Raw genomic sequence first — 23,601 nt, 5'->3', positions numbered from 1 at the left:
AAAGGAAAGGAAGGAAGGAAAAAATGAAAGAAAGAAAGAAAGAAAGAAAGAAAGAAAGAAAGAAAGAAAGAAAGAAAGAAAGAAAGACAAAGTTTAAAAAGTGATGGGGAGATATGGGAGGTGTTGGAGGGGAGGGAGTGTGTGTGGATTTGATCAAAACACCTTATATGCATGTATGAAAGTCTCAATAAAGTTTAAAAGAAATCAAATAAAAGAAACTAGTACAGAAATAAAATTCAACCCAATCTTTGCTGAATTTTCATAAATTCTTAATTAGCAAGATTCAAAATAATGAGGTCTTATTATACACTGCTTAAGAAAGATTTCCAAATGCTTTAATCTCTTTCTTTCTATGTTTATTTCTTAATCCCATGCCTTGGCCCACTATGTGCCCTCAACTCCCACTGAAGCAGAGAGTACATCTAAAACCCACATGAAAATGTAAATCTGAGTAATAAATATGCGTGGTTGGTTTTAAAAGAGTAAGAATTAACATTTAAAGCAATGGTAATTTACTCTGATCTGTAATTTTGAGCTCCTGTGCTGAAATTGCTCATTTGAAAATTACCAAGTGCTTGGGTCTCATTTGTGATCTTCTTCCTGCATACACCCAGCACACAAAGGAGTTGTAATGACCGGCTGAGTCACTGCTGCCATCTCCCTGAAGCGTGTTCTCCAAATGTCAATATCATTTTCTATGGTACAGTGAGGACAACTCTGAATTGTAGCCTGTTTACACCACAGGATGAGCCCAAGACAGCAGAGAACACAGAATGTATTCAAAGGGCATCATGATCTTCCTCCATTCTCTGCTTCTCTGGTGGTTGAAGTCAAATGGGGTTTGCAAATCGTCTCTACCACTCATTCCCACTGGGGAGTAGGGACTTTGTTTTGGTATTATCCCAATAAAATTATGTCGAGATTATACTCAGTTTATGGAGTCATACAAGAAACATAACTCCAGACATGATAATAATATTGGAGATGTGACAACTTTAAAAGGATATATGTAGAAAATCCTTTTTGCCATTTTTGTGGTTTGTGTGTTAGATATATTGCTCTTGGAATTATTCGGGGTTTTTTTAGTTTATTTATTCGTTTGTCTCTTTGGTTTGATTTGATTTGGTATTAATTTTTTAAGGCTCAATCACATTTTGTATCCCAGGCTGCCCTTGAATTTGTGTCACTCTTCATGCTTCAGCCTCCAAAATTCTGAGATTATCATGTGAATCATCACACCTAACCTGGAACTCCAAATAGATTACCCAAAACTCAAGCATCAAATCTTCCCTTTCTTTGAACATAGATCCAGGTTGTTAGTGACTAGTAGCTGTCTGATACACATTAGTTTAAAAGTAATTAAAATTTTGGGGTAAATTTAAAGGAAAACAGAACTCAGAGAATTTCATTGAACTTTTTATAGATTTCCTATGTAATCAAAGAACAAGTATGAAATCTGCATTGTACACTGTCTTACAGTTCTTCAGAGTTATTTTACCTGGGAAAGATTTACCTTGTTGAAAAGTCACATTCACATAAAGTTCATTCTATTGTAATGAAGTTCTATTTCTAGTAAGTTATTTCTCATTCTTTTGTGGTTTTCTGTTCACTTCTTTTTTTAAAAAAATTGATGTATTTATTTTTATTTTATGCATATAAGTATATTGCCTGCGTGTTTCTAAGTACATGTGTGTCATGTAGTGCCCACAGAGGACAACAGAGGACAGAGGAGGGCATCAGATCACCTGGAACTGGAGTTACAGATGATTGTTAGTCTCCATTTGGGTACTAGGAACCAATCATGGTCCTCTGCAAGAGCAGCTAGTACTCTTAACCACTGAGCCATCTTTCCAGCACTTCACTCCTAATTCTGAAGAACGTAGGTTAAAGATGAAAGCAATGAGCTGGCACTGCAATAGGAGAGACTTCAGCCAGACGGAAGAAGTTCTCAACACTCCTTCCTGTAGGTGCTTTGATAATGCATGTCAAAATAAAAGTGGCTTGATGAACACCTAACCCCATGGTGCCCACAAATTGCAGAATCTTCTTTCCTTTAAAGCGAAAATAAAATGGAAGTGGCAACTGTCTGGAGAGTTGAGGCTGAAGCTGTGAGCAAACCTGCTCTCTCCACGGATAAAGTTCGTAGGGACTCGATGGACTGTGAAAAGAAACTCAATAGAATCTTTAATACCTTTAGAAAGATCGTTAAAAAAAAATATTGTAGCTTCTCTTTCCTTCCTTCAGGTTTCTCCATCCTACAAGCAATTATGGAAGCAGCAGTACAAAACAACTGGCAGGTGACAGCAAGGTCTGTGGGAAACATAAAGGATGTGCAAGAATTCAGGCGCATCATTGAAGAAATGGACAGAAGGCAGGAGAAACGATACTTGATTGACTGTGAAGTCGAAAGGATTAACACAATTTTGGAACAGGTATGTCTGAGATTTACTGCATTCCCAGTCTGCATGTTAAATCATCATCCTGAGGCACTTCCCATATCTGCTAATAAATTAAGTAGCCAACACACTAAACATGCCAACAGTTTTTCATAGTGTCCTCTTAATCCTTTTTTCCTTCCCAGTAGCTGCAGAAAAAGAAAGAAAAGAAAAAATATAAGCTGTTGAAAATTGCATAGCATGATTAATCTGAAAGTCTTTGCAATTTTACACTACATATAAGATAAACACACACACACCTCCATTTAATAGACAGCTGGTTATTTCAAACTAATCCCCTTCCTTTCCCATATCTTCTTCCCAACAGGCAACAGACACTAGATTAGGCAGGGCTGAAAGGTAGGGTTTTTGTTTCTCATTAGTAGAAAATGTACTTCCTCTAGATTCTTCCATCCAGGGAACACCAGAGCTATTCTCAGTGAATATGGGTAGACACTACTTATCAAGTATATTTCTAGATTATCCCTCTGGGATAGCAGGGGAGAACGAATAATTTAAGAATTTTTAAAAAATAAGATGGCATAATGAGAAAGTATTATGGTTTTTAAAATTGAGAACAAAGTAAAAAAAAGAGAATTCAATGGGTGAAAATATTCATTATTAAGTATGAACACAAATTTTAGACAGCATATTTGAAGAAATATTTCATCCTAAGGCATATAGATACTTTGTTTGAGGTAAAGAGTCAAATTGAAATGTGGTAAAAGTTTATTATTTTCCTCAAAAGTCTCAGTTTGCCAGTTAATATCAAAGTGACTCTGGTGCCATGAGTAAAACTGAAAGGGAAACATTTCCATTCTAATTCAATTCCGGTGTACCTGGGAGCCACAAGAGCTACAAAGATCAAAATTATGGTGATCATTCATTGCCCAAGAGAGCTACTTCATAGGAAATTAAAATTTTTTAAATTGTCAGATACGTCCGTGTAAGAAGAAAAGGAATAAAGAAAGATAAGAGCAAGGTAAGGACCTGAGGGGAGAGGAAGGGAGAGAAGAGGAAGGGATGGAGGGCAAAAGGGGAAAGGAAGATAGAGGAGGAGAGGAAGTTTACTGATGCTTCATGGTAAAAATAAAAAGCTGCCCCCTTGGTAAGCTCAGCATTGCCTCTAGTGAATGAGAGCTCACAGAAAGTTGAGAGATCTAGGCTGTTTAAATCAAGTTCCCCAGCTAGCACTCTCTGGAGCAACTCAAATGATCCACACTCTCCCTCACTAAAAAACCTCCCTTTGATTTTCTTAGATCTTAAAAGTGAAGAATCAGGTCAGTGATGCTGCTGTATGTACTATGTGTTCTGCAAATTTTTATACCAAAATAGCCTTTTAGTGGGTGACCTACTTAATAGCTCAAAACAGAGGGACATCGTTCTTGTCACAGTTTGTTTTTCTCCCTTTTCATTGGGGACTTTGCCTTCTTGAATATCTAGTATTCTCTTAAGGATATAGGAATTTATAGCAACTTATACTGGGAGTTTTCAGTTTTATATAGAAGAAAAATTGGTGGGGAAATTCTGAATTCTGTATAGTTCGTTTTCTTATCTACATGATGAAAAAAGTAAAATTTGCTCTACCATGTGTGATTTATGTAACTCCTCTAAAAAATAAAATTTTGGCATAAGAACTCAGTATCACAATGGGAAAACTAAACTGATATCATTCAAACACCCTATTTTTCTTTCATGTCTCTCTTTTCTGTCTTCCTTTCTTCTTTATGCATACTCAAGCTATCTTCCAGAATACCTTCTGTTCAATTTTATTCATTCTCCTTTAAAAGAGTTAAACTGTCCACACAGCCTTTATTTATTTGAGTAGTTCCTTTGAGGCCATAAGTTCTATAAAGCAGAGACCAGGTTTACCTTGTTTACCATATATGTCCAGTATGCACCAAAATACATGACACATAATAGATGGATGGTTATCGAAAAAGCACATTTTATTGTTACACTGAAATTTTATTGCTTCCAAAAGTGAAAAGTAGTTGAAGCCACATGGTGTGATTGTTAAAATACACATTTTATAAAGGTCTGAAATAGTGAATCTGCTCAATCCTATTTCAGTGAAAATAAATTTACTATAATTTATTTTGTACAAAAACTAAATATTTCATTAAACAAATTTCTTAAGTGAACAACTTTGACATGGTACTTCTTTAACAGAAATGTTTTTAAAGAAATTGAATATAAAGTACAGATAGACCAGTTCTAGTACTCTCATTGTCTTTTAGTCATTCTTCTGACAAAAATTATCATTTACTACACAGATCTTGGTCACAATTATGACATTTATAACTCAATCAGTATCAGGTTCTGCTAAGAGATGCCCTCATCCACCAAGTATTTACATTATTTGGGGTTATCTTCCTGGAAGGAACATTCTACAGTCTCCCATAAAGTGATGTTTCATATCACTGTCTGAAGTAAAAGAGCCTCTTGTGCCACTATAATACATACCAGTGTCAGTAGGTCAGATTTAGGAATAAAGTTCATACTGTGCTCCATATCTAACAGGTATTAATAAAATGACAGTATGGTACAGTTGTTCAAATATTAGCAGATTTTTAGTAAAGTTCTATGTAACATCGTCTCAATATTGCACGATGCCCATTCTTATTTCCCTGTGAATATTCAAGTTTCTATCAGGTGAATCGAAGTTCTTCTAACATTTCTTCCAAAGTTCCTTTTTTGGGTACATGTGTGTGCAGGTGCACGTGCATATATGTGCCTGCATGTGGAGGCCCAAAGTTAACATCTGATATCTTCCTCCATCTCTCTATTTATTGATGCAGAGTCTTTCACTGAAACTGGAGCTCTCTGACTCCAGCTAATCTAGCTAGCCATGGGGATCCCCTGTTTGTCCCCCAAGTGCTGGGATTACTAATGGAGAGCATGCCTTCATGGCTTTTAAATTGGTTCTAGTGGTCCAAACTCCAGTCCTCAAGCTGTACAACATGAATTTTATCCATTAAGTCACCTCCCTAGTCCAAGAGCATTTTTATAGGAATGTTTAAAGTGTACTAGAGTGAATGAATCATTGACCTGACCCAATCAATATAACTTTCCTATTACTGTGCCGCGCTCATGAGGCACTCTCCACTGGTAGACAGCTCCCTTAATTCAATGACCAACCAAAACATTAACTTCAAAAAGTTAGTGCTGAAAGAATGATCGATTCATGACTGAATGAATCCTCCCTCAACCCCATACTGATGGATAGTTACTGAAGATGAAGCCCACAAAATTATATACCTTTCTTAGTACTTTAATATCAATTTGGAGAAGTAACATGGCATAGCAATTCAGATTACAGGATATGGATCCAGTCTGAATGGAGTCTGTGATTTACTAGTTGTGTGATATGAGACAAGTTGCCTACCTCCCCGTGCATATATTTTCTTAGGATAAGATGGGAATGAGGACTATAACTACAGGAGATATGTACAAAGTATCTCAAAATACATGTTTTGTATAGCAAAACATATACAGTGTTTGTATAGCACTTTGATACCAAAACACAGCACTTTCACATAGATGCCCGCAATTGAACTTCAATATGGGAAATAGACAGGGAAGACGTGTTCACTCCAAATTTACAGATGATAAACTGAGGCTTGCAGACATTTATATGACCCATCAAAATGTGACTACCTGCTCAATCTTGGTAAGTGGCAAGGCAAGTGTGAAACTTGGGACTTCTGACTCGTAGTCTGAGGATCTTGCCCTACACTGCACCACTTCTCTTATTTTCTAAGTCACTCATTAAATAAATATTTAGCCAATGTGAAGCCCTGAATTTGGCCTGCTCATCAGGTTCTATCTTAAAATGATGGCAAAGCAATTAGAGATGATACAAAGAAGGGCAGGGAAAAATGATTAAAGCATTGGAAAATAGGGCCTTCGAGGAAAGGCTAAATGAGTTAGGGTTGTTTATCCTGGTGAAAGATAGCCAAGAGGCAGTTTAATCACCATCCTCAAGTATAAAGAGTTATCATAAGGAGGGCACTGACCAACTGCTCTGCATGCCTGAGGACAGTACTAGAGCAAATGAGCTTAACTAGACTAACGAGACAGCACTAGGAAGGACTCATAAAGAGAAAGGAAAGTGAAATCTCAACAGTTCAGACACTATGATGGTCAAATGATAGTGAAATAGTGAAAAGTAAGATTTACAAGATTTTTAGGATTGTTTTCCCAACTGCACAAAAATTCCAAGTTCATTCTGTGTGGTGACAAAGATCATTAAAGGACATTTAATGAATAGAAAAGGAAACCATCATTTCTTGGCATCTGTGGTTCTATAACTCGTCACAGATACAAAAATCCACAGATGAGCAAGTCCACTTTATAAAATGGCATCGTATTTGTATATAGCCTATGTCTATCTACTTGCATAGTTTAAACCATTTCTAGACTATTTATAACAGTGAATACAATATTAATATTATATTATTTATGACAGTATACTTTTCATGGAAGAGTGAAAATAAATGTCTTATGTGTTCAATATAGACAGAGGGTTGGGTATTTTTTAATATTTTTTTATCCCATGTTGGTTGAATTCATAGATATAGAACCAGCAGTTATAAAGGATCAACTGTAATTCCTAACTTATCAATTAAATATCCAGAAAGATGTCCCCTTAAATGGATTTAAATGTTCTCCATTTAGTCTTTACCATACTTTTATCTTTTCCTAAACATGATGCATAGCAAAATACCAACATACCCTCTGCCTGAATTACCATATGGTCTAAACAGGGCCGAAAGCAGGGAAACGAGAGCATGGTATAATTTTTTTTTCTGGCACGATCTCAAGCTAAAGCCATCTCCTCACTGATGATGTAAAAGAGCCTCTTGAAGGAATCCTGAAGGAGATTAGTTGCTAGCTTTAACTCTCAATCTTCCTGGCAGAGCATTAAGTTTACTTATTAGCACAACTGTCTCACTAAGTTACTTCGATGGTTGTTGAGGGTCATATCATATGTAGAGAGCACCTGAAACAGTGCTTCACAGCCAGTAGGCACTCAGAATCTGGTAACCATAGTAATTTTTATTTAAATACTCTATTTAAGGACTCTTCCTCAAAAATGGTGTCCTCATGAATGTTCCATGATGAATCTAGCATGCTCAAAGACCTCTGCTTTCCTCTTCTGTGTAGCTTTGGGTAGCACATGTTGATTGATGAACTCAAGCACTATTTGAAGATCAACTCAATTTTCAGAATCATTTAAAAACCGTTTAAAATAATTTAAGGAACTGCAATCTTGAGTAATATATAATAACTTAGCATTTTAGTAACAAATACGTATTTAGTCCTTATAGTGCTCCAGACATTATTTTAAGCAATTGTGTGGACACATATAGAGGTAAATTGTATGTATATATATTTTATACACACACACTATATATATATTATATATATATATTTATTTATAAAGGTAAAATGTATATATCCCACTGGTAAGGTAGACAAAAGTAGCCAATTTTAAACATGAAAAAAGGAGACCTAGAAGTCATACAGCTAATAATTGGTAAAGTTGGAATTTGAACCCTGGGAATCTAACTGCAGATGCTGTTAATCACTGCACTAATTGGCCTTGCATCTGACTGAATTTTTCAATTGGAGTTGATTCAACCAAAAGTTACGAGATAAGCATCCTGATGAGGCCTGAAGTGGCTTTGTTTACACAACAGGCATTTCACAGATATTTTCTCCACTTGATGAGGAGTCATATTCCATTAGCACACAGAATTGAAAATATGCCTTTAAATCGACACTTTCATGAAGTGCTCACTTGTAACGAACAGGTTCATTTACTTATGGTACCAAAACAATACAGCTCTAGAATGGGACTCACAAAAGAATATATTGTGAAGAGGACATCTCACAGTGATCTATATGTACAACCAGCATGGATAAAGAGTCACAGCCTCTGCTGTCATACCAAAAACTTCCCTACCATTTCCAGATTACCTTGCTAGAGAGTAACCTCCATGTATCTGGCAATACCTGTCAGGCAAAGTTCCCTTTCTCCCCTTAAATCCTAGAAAACAAAGCATTAAAATAGAAGCATAAATGCTTATAGGAGAACTATTTCAAGTGGATGCTTAATGTGAGCAGCAATGCCCAGTACCTCTCACCTGTCCTTAAATGCTGGCAAGATGGTCTGCTCCTTGAACTTCATGCATAATAGGACTCCTTGCACCATAAACCCTGAAATACAGTTTTTTTCTTTTACTTTAGTCTTAAGAGCTTTTGAAAAACGAGAGGCTGGAGAGATGGCTCAACAGTTAAGAACACTTGCTGTTCTTACAGAGGATCCAGGTTTGAGTTCCAGCACCCAAATGGTGGCTTACAACTATCTGTAACTCCAATTCCAAGGGATCCAACAACTTCTTCTGACCTCTGCAGACTGCACAACATAGGTGCACTTACATATATGCAGGAAAAACACTCATACACATAAAATAAAAATAATAAATAAAATATTTTTTTAAAAAGAGCTTTTGAAAAATGAGTAGCAAGTTGAGTATCAAGGGAGAAAAGAAAAAGGAAGTGGACCCAAAAGCCACACTGGGCATGCCCAAACAGAGCACAAAGGCACAGGAAGTTTCAGAGGGAGGTCAGGCTAGGGGCAATAAAGTAGAAAAATGACAATTTATGCCATAAAACAAGATAAAATATGGCTACCTGTGTTTTAAATTCAATTCCCCCAAATCATTCAAAGTAGAGTCATTTACCATGTATGTTTCTCCAAATAACTACATTCCCTTTTTCTGTGCTACTTAAAGCATATAGTTCTGGAAAGAATAGGAGGTAGGAATTGGCTAGGTAGTTAGGGTAAAAAGACCCCAAAGAAAAAGTCAAAATGTCCTTGGGCCTGTTAGCAACATACTCTGTTCCAAAGGCCAAAAATGTCAAAAGTATTGGGGAGCTTGTATCTAATCCTTAAAAGATTTTAGGGTTACCTCTTCAGAGGGAGGAATGTTGGAGGGGAGGGAGTGGGCATGGATTTGATCAAAACACTTTATATGCATGTATGAAATGCTCAATAAAGTTTTTGTAAAACTTAGAAAAAAAAAAGAATTCCATGGTATGACCAAATCAGAAAAGAGAGCTTTAAGGGAAAAGAACTCAGTGGCTTCTTGTGTAATTTTATAAACCACCCTTCTCAGATTGAGTCTAGTCAGCACAAGGAACCAGCCATGATTCTAGCTTCCTTCCACCCTGCCACACCCCAGTCAATTTACATACATCACAGTTAGGAGAATTGTCCATGAGGGGAGCCTGATTCCATCAGCTTCTGGCTTTATTTGGGAAAATAGACTGTAGGGCCTTGGGTGAAGACACAATCCAAGCTAAAGCATATTTTGTTTTAGGAATTTTAGCATTTGTACTCTTCCTATGGCTCTACAAAATGTTACAAACTACTATTCATCCATACCTCTCATTGCCTAAAAACATAAATATCATTTTCAAAATATACACTTTATTTTTGGAATAAATTTTCCTGAATGTTCTGGCATTATTCAGCATAAGTATAGCTCTTCTAGTCACCCATTGTGTTTACTAGTGAGGCAAGTTTGAGGAAGGTGATTTTTCTCACAGTAAATGGAATCTCTTCCCCACTAATTTCAATGTTATGGAGAATTATTCAAGACTCTGGAAGAGAGCAATACTTCCATTACCTCTTTGGAAGAGTTTATCTTTCTGTGGGCTTTCAGGAGTGGGTGCAGGTTAATCCCAGGGAACCTTCCTGATACTGTCATATCTTTCACTTTATTCACTAGCCATTCTCTCTCTTTGTTGAAAATTTGAAAAACAAAATAGTGGTAACTGCAGAGACTCATAACTACTCAAAATGCTGATAAGTGACTGGGGCTAGAGAGATGGCTCAGCAGTTAAGAGCACTTGCTGCTCTTACACAGGACTCAGGTTTGGTTCCCAGCACACACATGTCAGCTCACAACTGCTTGTAACTCCAGTTTCAGGGGTCCCAATACCCTCTTGAGGCCTCCACAAGCACCTGCACATATGTGGTGCACATACAGACAAGCAGGCATACACAGATACACATAATTTTTAAGTGACTGCTGAGCCAGGTGTGGTAGCCCACACCTCTAATCCAAACACTTGGGAGGCAGAGGCAGGCAGATCTGTAAGAGACTGAGGCCAACCTGTTCAACATATCAAGTTCCAGGCCTGTCAGAGCTATGTAGTGAGATGTTATCTCAAAAAAAAAAGAGTGACTGTTAAATGCTCAGTCATAAATGGGACATAATTCTTACCCCCTCCAAGACTCAGGGAACTTTACAGAAGAGAGGATTTAAGAGGGAACAGAAAGAACATAAGAGCTAGAGGAAGGGGTATAACATTTACTAGGCTGTCTCCCTGGCTATGGGCAATTATACTGTTGAACTCACAGCAGCTGTGAGCCCCTACACAAGACATACACAAGATTGGACCCATCAGCATCTTGCTGGGGGGAGGAGGAGCAGTCATTAGGCCCCACCCTTCCCTGAGGTTCTATAGCCAATTAGTGGTTGCTGGGGGAGGGAGAAACATTTTCTTCAGTGGTATAGACAACTGGTAAGGTGCTCAGGGTTCTCATCCATGCTCCTATTAGAAACCCTAATGAAATTCATTGGGCCACAAAAAAGATATAAAAGTGGTGACTAGTTGGGAAAAGGAAGGGGATCAGTGGGAGGGGGACAAGAGAGTGTAATGGGAGTGAATATTATAAAAATGCATTATATATAATATCATAATGAAATCCATTATTATGGATATTTAATATATGCTAATCAAAACTTTTTAGAAAGTACATGATTAAGAAAAACTGCAGATATGGACTGACAGGGAAAGGGAAGTAAATAACCACTTTCCACAGCAATAGCCACAACATATACTAAAGCATTATGTCTAGTGATTCAACACTAGATTTTTCTTAATCGCTGAATTTTTAAAATAATTTTCAATCCATCACATGAAGTAATGGACTTTATTATGGCATTTCCATACGAGTATGTCATTATATTTTGCTCTCATACATGCTTCTCCTGGCCCCCCATCCTGTCCCACTTGCCCCTTTCTTGCTGGTTGCCATCCCCTCTCCCCAGGAAGTTTCCACCTCTCCTTTCATATCACTATCCTCCCTTAAGATCGCCTCCCCTATCACAATTCCCCTTTCTACTTTCATGGCCTACAAGTACACATATTTGTACACACACACACATATATTAAATATAGAATCTAAATATAGAATTTATAGATTCAACATATGACAGAAAACATGCAGTATTTTTCTTTATGAGTTTGCGTTATTTTGCTTAAGATGATGGTCTGCTGTCGCATCCATTTTCATGCAAACAACATAATCTCATTCATCTTTATGACTGAATAAAACTTCACTCTGTATATATGCCCCATTTCCTTTAGCTATTCAATCTGTTGATGGACATCTAGGCTGGTTTCCACGGTTAGCTATTGCTACTAGTACAGCAATAAAATAAATGTGCAAGTATCTTTATAATATGTTGACTCAAAGTCCATGGAGTATACATACCCAGGATTGGTATAGTTGGTCATACAGTACTTCTATTTCAAATTCTTTAAGGAACCTCTATATTGACTTCCATAGTGATTACGCCAGTTTACACACCCACCAACAATAAATAAGCTTCTTCTTTTCCCACATTTTCCCCAGAATACACTATCATTTGTTTTCTTGAAAATAGCCATCCCGACTGGAGTGACATAGAATATAAAAGTACTTTTAAATTGCACTTCTCTCTTGGTTAAATATGTTGTACATTATTTCAAATATTTATTGACCATTTGCATTTCTTCTTTTGAGAATTGTCTATTAGGTTCATCAGCCCATGTATTGATTAAAAAAGATTTTCAGAGTTTAATTTTCAATTTTTTGTGTATTCTAGATATTAGTTAGCATTTAAGATAAAGTAGGCAAAGATGCTTTCCCATTTGGTAGGCTTCAATAGTAGTTCATCTAAGAAATAATCTCTAGCCTTAGAAATCCAATATTCTAGGGACCTGCTAACAGACATATGGTTGTAAGCTGAGAGTGAAATATCCTTCCAACACCACATAGCTATAGCTTTTGCCTCACACTTAAGTCTGTGTTCTTTATGACATTCAAACTATGTAGTTAGCTGGAAGCTGAACAAGACACAGTACAGCTATACTGAAATTATCTTGAACCAAAGCAAGATACTGTTTCTTTTCCAGCCTGTGTCTACTGGTGGGAAGTCTTCAAAAAGGCTAAGTTAAAGGATTTGGGCAGATGTTACTTGGCTTTCAAAGGGCTATCTCAGGTCATGTTCCTGTAAAAGAAGCAAGAGCTATGTACACTGAGACTTCCAGGAGAAGTAATAATTGCCTAGATACCTAAGAAATCACTGCATAAGAGAAACAAAATTTCTTTCTTTAAAAAAATTTAATAGGGAATGGAAAGGTTGCTCGGTGGTTAAGAATATTTCTTGTTGCTCTTCCAGAGGATCCAAGTTCAATTCGCAGTAACCATGTTGGGCAGCTCACAGGCACCTGTAACTTCAGCTCCTAGAGGATCTGTTGCCTCTGACTTCTGTGGGCACCTGCACTCACATGCACACCACACACACATACATGTATACACATGATTAAAAATAAAAATAAAATCTTAAAACCTTAATAGCCCTAAGCAATGTTAATTAATCTGAAAACAGATTCTTTTTTGTTGTTGATTTTTGGGACAGGGTCTCCCTATAACCCCAGCTGCCCTGGAACTCGTTCTGTAGACTAGGCTGGCCTCAATCTCAAATAGATCCACCTGCCTCTGCCTCCAAGTGCTGGAATTAATGGCATGCACCACCATGCCCAACTGAAAACAGATTCTTAACAAATGCAGAGTAATATAATAAAGACTGTGTATATAAGTGTAGTTAAAAAGATATAGAAAAGCCTAGATCTTATTTTTGCATATGATTAAATTAATACAAAATATAAAGTCAAAGTATTCTTAGTACCTATAATGTCTCCAGTTTCTCCCAGGCTCAGCTGTAAAAGATCCCATTCTTGTTTGATTTTTCTGTTCCCCAGTATCCCACGGACAAGCTTTCAGATATAAAGCAATATGTAGACAAAAATACTTATTAGCCTTCTTTTATATCCTAGTGTGGGTTACTGGGCTGTTCCATCTCTTCTCCCATTTCTAAGCAGTCCAAATATTTCTCTGTAATTTGTCTGTCTTATTAATCCTTTTGAAGGATCCTTTTTTAAATGTTTTATTTATTATATTTTTTATGTATATGAGTGTATTGCTTGCACGTATGTAAGTGCACCCATGTTGTTCAGTGTTCACAAAGGTCAGAAGAAGGCATCAGATCATTTGGCGCTGGAGTTACAGATGGTTAACTACCATGTGGGTACTGGGCACCAAACACAGATCCTCTTTAAGAGCAGGCAGTACTCTTAACCACTGAGCCATCTCTCTAGCCCTTGAAGGATCCTTTTTGTTACCTAACCAACCACACTCTACAGTAATCTCTACTTCTTAGCCTGATGACATGATGATTTCATATTTTTATTTAGCATTATAGGAATATTTGAACAAATATTTTGAAAAAAAATGCACATCTAAATTACAGAACAGCCTTCCCAAAGCAAAATTTATTGCTGGATTATGTAATGACACTCACTGTAAACATAGCTTCTCTCAATTCCAACATAATGTCCTCCAGGCCATAAGTGAGGGGGGCTCTGTACTTGTGCTGAAAGCCTTCAAAATGTGACATGACATAGATGCTCATTGACAATCTGAAGCAAACTTGTTCCCTAAAATGCAAAGATATTTATCCTGGTAGTTGGTAACAGACAGCAATATTCTATATTTAGGGAATTTATCTTTGGCTTATTTTAAAAGATGGCCTGTTTCACTGGTCATCCTTCACAGTAGACCGGCTAGGCTAGTTTTGTGAATATTTAGAAATAAGGCCCTCTGGGAAAAATAAAGAGAAAAAAACTCATTCGAGATCATTACTTTCAAAAAGAAAGACTCTTGATTGTTTCAGATGATAAAACTTTTGTCTCAGAAATGAATTGTTCCTAATAGACCAGGAGTTCCCTCTTCTCAATTTTTAAAATCTGATACCGCATTATTTGTTTATTTTCTGGGAAATTTAGGGGTTATTTTAAAAATACTCCTATAGTTCTCATAGTTTTCTATGAGGACTCTCAAGGATTGAGACTCTTTGGGATAAAGTAAAATAGCCAATAGTATTATAAAGGACAATACAGGGGACTGGAAAGATGGTTCAGTGGTTAAGAGCACTGACTGCTCTTACAGACGACCCAGCTTCGATTACCAGCACCCACATGGTGGCAAACAAATAGTCCATAACTCTAGATGCCTTCTTCTGACCTCTGAAGGCATTGTACGACATAAGTGCACTTACTTAAATGCAGGCAATACACTCATACACATAAAATAAAAAGAATAAACAAAATTTATTTTATGTGTATGAGTGTAGTGCTTGCATGTAGGTTGGTGCCTGATGAGATCAGAAGAGGGCATCAGATCCCCTAGAACTGGAGTTACAGACAGTTGTTAGTCATCATATGGGTGCTGGGAAATGAACCCGGGTCCTCTGCAAGAGCAGTCAGTCATCTTAGATGCTGAGCCATCTCTCCAGCCCCCAATAAAATGTTTTTAAAAACACAATACAGAAACTATGGAGCCTGAGTTTTAGCCCCAAACCATACGATTCTGAAATGCCAATCTCTCTGTACTGCTATTCCATAATCCCTAAAAGGAATGTGTTAAATGTTTCAAGAGACATCTAGTTTCAAGAAACTGATTCTCATTGCCTTGAAAAACAAGGTAAGGAATTCAATTCGGGAGATACTGATTGAGGGGCTAGTGGTAGTGTATCTCAGTGGTAAAGTTTGCAAGAGACCATGAGTTTTTAAGCCCCAACACTGCAATAAAAAACAGAGAGAAAAGGAGGGGTAGCAGGAGAGGAGAGGGAGGACAGGAGAGAGGCGAAGGAGAGGAAGGAAGAATGAAAGAAAAAGAAAGGAAGGAAGGGATAGAATGAAGGAAATAAAAGGAAAGGGAATAAGAAAAAGAAAATAAAAAAGAATCCCAACCCATTTTGCCATACATAGGGGAAAATAAGTCCTCCCTACTAAAGAAATTTGCAATCTAGTAGGCCAATAATAACACAACACAATAATTCTGAAAGGCAACATATCATAACTATCTAAACTGTGTGAGCCAACTTTCCTGCTTTCTCAGATTTCCAGATAGTGACTATCATTAAATGATTTTTTCCTGACTGAGATTCTTGAAAGCAGAAACATCAGTGAGCTTTGCCGAGACTTGGGAAGAGAGATGATAGGGAGAATGAAATAAAATGCCCTAAGGCCAGGACACAGCCAGAAAGTTTCTCATTTGCCTCTACCTTTAGCACACAGAAGAACAAATGTCCCTGTTAATGGGAGTTTCTGCTTAATCAAAGCTGTACCACATATGTATACATAAATATCACATCAGGTCCCTTCTGGAAAATGCCTAGGAAATTTCCTATTTATTAAAAGCTTCTGGTAGTTGCATTCTGATTAACTGAGATTTGTTTGTTTATGACAAGCCCATCATAAGTCCACCATCTTATCTATATCAACTATTGTCCTCTGTTTGCATATCCTTTGCACACAGAAACATACATAGGCAATAACAGAAACAAGTGTATTGAATTAGATCATATTACTCTTGCCCCTTAACATCAAAATTTTAGGATTAAGCCTTGTACTTTAATCCAAAAATCTTAAAAATATGGATAAATACAAATAGAACAATATAACATGTAAATACCCCCTTTTAATTAATACCATCACAAATCAAATGGGAATTCAGAATATCCATTAATTTTTTTTATTTTTTATATGTACGAGTAATTTGCCTACATGAATGTAAGTGGGCCCATGCATGCAATGCCCACAAACGTCAGAAGAGGGTGTCAGATTCCTTGGAATGGGAGTTAAAGATGGTTGTTAGCTACCACGTGGTTACTGGAAACCAAACCCAGGTCCTCTCCAAGAACAGCTAGTTCTCTTAAACCCTGAACCATCTCCCCATCCCCCAGAACAGCTGTTTTTAAAAAAAATACAATAAAAAAGAAGAAAGCCTTAGCCAATTATCGCTGTTATCCCTCAACAGGAAATACATGTATTTCAGTTGGCATAGAAAGAAAGCCCCGTGACATACGTGAGTTTGTGTAGCTTTCACTGTGAACACATCAGTTAACCCTTTATAGACACTGAGAGGTTGACAGAGTCCTATGGCTTCAGCCACTGGCTTGTAAACATTAACAATTTTTTAAATTATCATTCAGACTTATTAGGAAAATTTCCCAGATTAAGAGCACCAAAAATATACCAATTAGAAAGTTTGTCATGCAGCTGCATGATTACAGGAGTTCTATCCTAGATTCTAACAGATGTTACAACAAACTGTTTCAAGAAAGCTGTGAGAATCACAGTTTACAACACCAACACAAAAGCTAGTTATTGTTCAAGTTCACTTTGCCTTGGGGACCCTTATATTTAAAATAATTTAGACCTCTAGGCTCCCCTACAGAGAGGCACCAAGCAAATGCAAAATAAGATCTATGATAAAAAGAAAACAAAACATTTAGATTTGACTTCTTCGCCATGCTAACACAGAAAGGCAAAAGCTATTGATAGCTGGACTACGATGGGACTGGATGTGGGAAACATCCATAGACTAGTGTGATGGCATTGTTATGAAACACCCACTTGGTCCTTCTACTCAAATGAATCCTATGCTTGTTGCGACAGCTTTGCCTCAGTCCAGATTTGACAGGGTCAAACTCTCTTTACCCAAAGGTCATAACAAATTGACAAGTGAAGGAAACCATGCAATGGCCTAAGGCAAGGGATTGTGGAGATTAGAAACGGTATCATATCACTTGGGGTGGAGCTAAAATAGAAAAGATTAGAGGTCAAACACCACTATTCTTTCAGCAATCATATATATATATATACATACATACACACACACACACATACACATGTATATGTCAGGCAGCCTTCTAGCTACACAAACCACCACTGGTCTACCCTGAAAAATAATAGCATCTGACCAAGTATCTGTTGAAGGAATATAGCTCTGGCCAAAAACAAAACTCTAGCTAAGCTTTTTTTTTTTTTTTTTTCAAAATCCTGTCTGCTGTTGCACAGCCTCATCACCTATTTATCACTTCAGTCATAAAAATAAATCCTTCCTTGCTTTACCAGGATGACATTGGGGTAAATCAGACAATTTCTCCAAAGCATTCTAAGATCCTGAGAGAGCAACTCTACAAACACACGACATTATAATTAGAATCTCTGTATCTCATTTCTTTATGAGGAGTACTCTAATGAGGGGAGAAATGTGATCATGGAGCCTTAGAACTGAAAAAGTACTTAAGCTCCTATAAGATGAGGGAGTCCACCTGGCTGAGTCAGACAGGACTACAATGAAGCACCTTTGACCAGCCTAAGAGAATGATCAGGAATGATCCCAGGACATTAGAAGACTTTCTATTTGTCTTTGGCAAGGCAGCACAATCATACTTTATCATGGCCATCATAAAGGTTTAGATTTGTGAGTTGGCATCAAAACAGTGGCAATCATTTTGTTTTCATTTTATCATGGTTTGACAAGCAAAGCACATGTCTACCACAGCAGGATGAGCTGGTCATACAAAGTGCAGTGTTCAAATGAAAAGGTATTAACTGAATTGTCTTCATGTCTTTAGTTGAATCAGTTGTGGAAATCTTAGTTGGAGGAATACCTATATTGTATAAGAACTGGGGTAGGGAGGGCTTGGTGGAACGAGACATTAATCCTAGCGCTTGGAAAGTAGAGGCAGGTGGCTTTCTGAGTTCCAGGCCAGCCTGGGCAACATAACAACTTCTAGGCTAGCCAGGGCTAAATAGATTCTGTCTTAAAAAAAAAAAAGAACTGGGAAAGATGTGTGGGTTCCTCTCAAAAACGTGCCTACCCATTTTAAGACTGGGGACGGTGAATGAACTGATTTACACAATGGAGCCAGACACCTACCTTTTCTCAGGTAAATAATATAAAAGAACCACAATAGAATGTGACCTTGGTACTATTGTGTCTTGAATTAAGAACCGAAATCCTGAGACATTGAAGGAATGGACTAGACAGTCAACGAGGATACTTAACAGAAAGCTTCTTAATGACCACTCCTAAGTGCCTTGCCATCAACCGATATTGCTTCAACAGTTCTGAGAGTCCTTTCCTCTTCTCTTGACCTATTTCAGACTACTGCTTTTGCTTAACTTGAGAACCTCCTATTCAATAAACTGTTCTTCCTCCCTCTTCCCTGGCCAATATAAAATCAATTGTTACTTGACAGGCTGCTTTGTTGCAATTTTCTCAAACGTGCAAAGGAAACACATCGTTTTTTTTTTTTTTTCACATACATTAACTTAATTTCTGTCTCACCCACTCAAGCACAACACAATCTTTCAAACACTGACCTAAACCCCTTCTCCATTTGGTGTCCATGGCAACTGCCACCAAGCTGCTCAGAGAGAGCAGCAAGGAGTGGCAGGAAAGTGCACCTCCCAACAGAGCCATTAGCTCTTCTCCATTAGCCACATCAATATCAAGTGGCAGCAGGCCCATCCCTGGATCCTCAGGCATCTTCTTTTTTCAAAGAGGAGAAATGCAGTTCACACCTTTTTTTCCCAGGGATTGAGAATTGAATTTATCTGCTTCTCATGCTCAACCTGTGTGCCTTGTTAGTATGAAGAAGGAAAATTTTTCTTGAGAAAACTCCCCAATATATTTCCCCAGTGACTGTATCAACGGCAGCTTTACTCAGTGAGTCTCTCCCTCTTCCCCCCCAACCCCCACCCCCACTCTCTGAATGTGTGTATATTTGTGTATACACATGTGTATGCGGAGGCCAGAGTTCAATATCACGTGTCTTCCTCAATTGCCTTTGCACCTTATTTTTAAGACAGGGTCTCTCACTGAACCTAGAGCTCATTGATTCGGCTAGACTGGCTGGCCAGAGAGGGATCCCTTTCTCTGTCTCTCCAGCACTATGATTACAGCCACACACTGCCACTCCTGGCTTTTACGTTGGTGCAGGGAATAGAGTTCACAGATTTGGCAAAGCTAGCTAGCCAGCAAGCCCCAGAGATCCTCCTGTCTCCACCCCCAAGTACCGGGATTACAATTATGCCCTACTGCACTGAACTTTTACACCAGTGCTGGGGATCTGAGCTTAGGTCTTCATGCTTCTGTAGCAAGCAGTGAACCATAACCCCAGCCCTATAGCCAGTGATTTCAAACTCCTCTGAAAGTATACATGAGTTCCTACCTTCTTTCTTTTATAGTTCTTACCATTGAGTGAGCTGGAACTCATATTCATAACTTTATTAACCTATATCAAGACTACACACATGGCAATATTATGCCATCAAATTACATTTTTTAATAAAACTGCAACATTAATAATGGTTGATTGTTGGAGGTGTTGTGAACCAAGTAAAAATATTATGGTTTCTCCAAATGTACAGAAAGCTGTTCTGTCTACACATTTTCTTCATGAATTAAATCTTATTTGCTTTTCTTTGAGCTTAACTGAAAAGTTGTCAGATGGTGATGAATTTCCCTGTAGTTACTCTAGAAGAAGATAGGTTTGGTTTGTGGGAATGGTTCTGTCTGCAATCTCATTACAACACAGCCCCGCATTATCTAACAGAGGCATTTTACATAAAGAGGACCTTCTGAGACTCAGTTCTTTATGGTAACTAACAGGAATCCATTACTCAAGTATCCTCTTCGTAGACTCTCCACAAATAGGAATAATCTGTGAAGTGTGAAGAACAAGTGCACGGCTTTATCTTCTTAACTGCATGAAAGGAAGGAAACAGGAGGCCATTATGCTCAATCATTTCCAGTAGATCTGCTGAAATGTAAGGAGATGGTTTCAGGCTCTCTTTGAAAGCAAGACAACGTTCTTATTCAGCTTGAGAAAGCTGTTCTGCCTGCAAATTTTCTTCATGAGTTCCATATTATCTCTGTAGTCTTGGATAAGAACTAGCAATAAGTTTAAAGAAAAAGAAAAAAAAACAAAAACAAGGCATGGTTTCAGACCTCAAAAGTAGAGATGTATCCCCGTGAACAGATGGACACAATCTAGCATGGTAAGTGTAATAATAAGGGGCAGGCAGATTTTAACATGAAGGCAGAGGAAACATGCTTAACTCAGCTTGACTCAGCCAACCAAGGGGGCTGTCCCCTCACAACTGATTCAACTGGGTCTTCCTGAACCCAATGAATGCATATGGTTTTGTGGAGGGGAATGAAGACTTCTATTTGCCTAAGTATGGCAATGCTCACTTGTCAGGGTGAATGCTAATAAGCAATACCAAATGAAAAACTGAAGCTGATTAGAATGTCATGAAGCAGAGAAATAGAGACCTGCTACAGATAGCACAGGATACGAGACTGGAGAGATGGCCCAGTGGATAAAATATACACCGCTCCTGCAGAAGAATCCAGTTTGGTTCCCAGCACCAAAATTAACAACTATCATTTTGAAAATAATCCCCAGTCTTGTACATATTGCACGCACAGTGTGGTGTTTACTTCTGGTGCACAGCAGAAGCCCTCTAGACTTATAAAAATGACCACTGTATCTGAGACTTAAGCCTTTGGAAAATCCCACCAAAGGATTTTATGTTCTCTGCTGCTCCCTGCCATGTATGGGTGTTTGCTAGTGATTAAAGATAATGTGGATGTAGGGCATAGCTCTTAAACGCCATTCTGAGAAATAAAACTCCTGCTATTTGCTTAGCTCATCTAACAAGGCTGAATACAGATTATGATTTAAAAATAAGCTCTTTTAACACATTTTCGTTAGGACTGAAAGATAAATAGTTATGATTTCTGTCAGTACACATAGGTTGTAAATCTCTGTTTTAGGTGCCTATGTTCTGTTAAGGGGGGCTCAAATAGGCATTGGAACAATTATATTTTAAAAGTGGAAGCAGGGGGCCTGGAGAAATGGCTCAGACGTTAAGAGCACTGGCTACTCTTGCAGAGGACCCAGGTTTGATTCCTAGCACCCACATGGCAGCTGAAAACCATCTGTAACTCCAGTTCCAGGGGATCCAACACCCTCTTCTGACCTCTGTGGGCATTGCATGACACAGGTACACTTACACACATGCAAGCAATACACTCATACACATAAAATTAAAATAATACATAAAATAGTTTCAAAATGAGACCAGGCTTCAAGGGAATTTCAAATTCATTCATTTTGGGCATTTCTAAATGGTGAAATTATTGTTCTTCCAAAAATTCCACTATGTATGATTTATTTTTACCTATTTCGTTTTACCATTCTACTAATTTTTTCTAATTACTTTCAGCTTTTCCATGACTTTGGAAGATAGAGACTGTTAGATGAAACTGGGCATGTTTAGGGTAGTATGACCATAGAGACAATACAGGCAATAAGAACATATCAGAACACCAAAGGGAAACCTAAACAATCATATAAAAATAAATGAGGATAAGGCCATCCTGCTCTGTGACTTACTCTCACCTCATGGTGCCAGAGTGCTCTGCCAGCATGCAATGTCAAGTAAAAGGTATATATTAAGTTAATGGGACCTGGTTTCACAATCATAGGAAGAAAAACTAAATGTATGTGGACTCTGCTCTGACTTCTCAAAACATAAAATCATTTTCAACTCTGTAGATATACCTCCTGAGAAATCAGAACAGCACACACCACCACACAGAAGTGAGCTGAACATACGGCCCACTCCAACCCTGCTACCATTTCACTAGTTCAAAAGGTACCTGATTTGTGGCAGAGTGTAAGAGAAAAATTTAAAAGCCCATACCTAGGGTAGCCTTATACTCTGAAATGGAAAATCTTTGATTCGGAGACTTTCCTGTAAAGCCAGAATAAATACAACCTTCTAGAGTTTTCCATGTTTTTAAATCTTCTTGACAAAATATCTCTTTTGATCCTCTGAGATAGACTAATAGTGAGTTTTTCCTGATTATAAGAGAAGGCACACAGAGGTTAAATAACTTGCCCAAGATCATACAGTTAAGATTGTTGCATTGCAGTCCTTCTTTCCTAAAGAGCTAAACCCATTTTATGTACTACATCTAAAAGGATGTATTTGGAAAGGCAGCAATGGAACTCTTGTTACACAACAGTAACTGTGCCCTACCCAAGTCAGCTCCCTTGCTTCTCAAAGGCATGGGTAATAACCTTTACTTTGGGCTTAGACGTTTCTCTTAACTGCCCCCCTTCCCACTCTGTTTCCTGAAAGAACAATTAAGATCCATCTGGGACTAATTATAATGATTCTTGAATTTGAACTTGCAACCATTACCCAATTGAGGTCACTTTATTTTAAATTAACTTTCCTGGTCAGAACACAGGTTTGGTTATCTTCAGAACCCAGTGCTGTGAGGCTCACTCCGACTTTTAATTAAGTAGCTAAGTAACGTGCAGTGTGACAAGCTGCCTAAGATTTGATGGAGTCGTTCATTTGCATTCAGACAAGGATCAAAATACATTGTCAGCGCTTCAGGGACTAAGTCCTAGAAACCTTCACTACAGTCTCTTGTTCAAGGCTGTGCGTCTCTTCCCTTTGGTTCCCTCTAATTATTTTTCCTGTGCTTTTGTTCTGATTATCCAACATTCATCACAAGTGCAGCTTGTGATTAAACAACAACAACTCATGTCATACACTGATAGGGAATCGAAAATTGGAGTCATGATCATATGAACCAAGCACAAAGCTTCATGAAATAATGAGGGAAACCAAAGGGAGATTCCCAGGATACCCAGCAACAAATGAGAATTACCAAAGATTCAGGCCCAACTGTTCCACACTTAGGTAATCATACATAATAACAGTAGGTACTCAGTCTTCAATGAATTCAATTCATGATGGAAGCTGATTGTCCTGCCATAGAAAGGACAGTTTTTATCAAAAGTGATTATTAGTAGTAGTATGACAGCTAACACTTAGTGACAATGCTTTTGAGTCAGGTAAACCTGATTTTTACATC

At 37.8% G+C, this 23,601-nt stretch overlaps 1 protein-coding gene across 5 annotated transcripts in view; it reads left to right on the top strand.

Annotated features, from left to right (window-relative positions):
- The window catches only part of Gria3 (glutamate ionotropic receptor AMPA type subunit 3), a 289,158-nt gene that overhangs the window by 136,361 nt on the left and 129,196 nt on the right, over positions 1–23,601 (top strand). For all 5 annotated transcript variants that reach the window (XR_003849681.1, XM_008833922.1, XM_008833921.2 and 2 more), the window contains exon 4: positions 2,245–2,432. Coding sequence is in view for 4 of the 5 variants with exons in the window: in XM_008833922.1 (XP_008832144.1) it covers positions 2,245–2,432 (188 nt within the window). In the remaining variant the exon portion in view is untranslated. The remainder of the gene's footprint in view (positions 1–2,244; positions 2,433–23,601) is intronic.

Source organism: Nannospalax galili, unplaced genomic scaffold, assembly GCF_000622305.1.
Source record: "Nannospalax galili isolate Female #2095 unplaced genomic scaffold, S.galili_v1.0 scaffold75, whole genome shotgun sequence".
In the NCBI taxonomy this organism is placed as follows: Eukaryota; Metazoa; Chordata; class Mammalia; order Rodentia; family Spalacidae; genus Nannospalax; species Nannospalax galili.
Note: the sequence above shows the minus strand (reverse complement) of the source record. Positions and strands in the feature narration are given on the sequence as shown.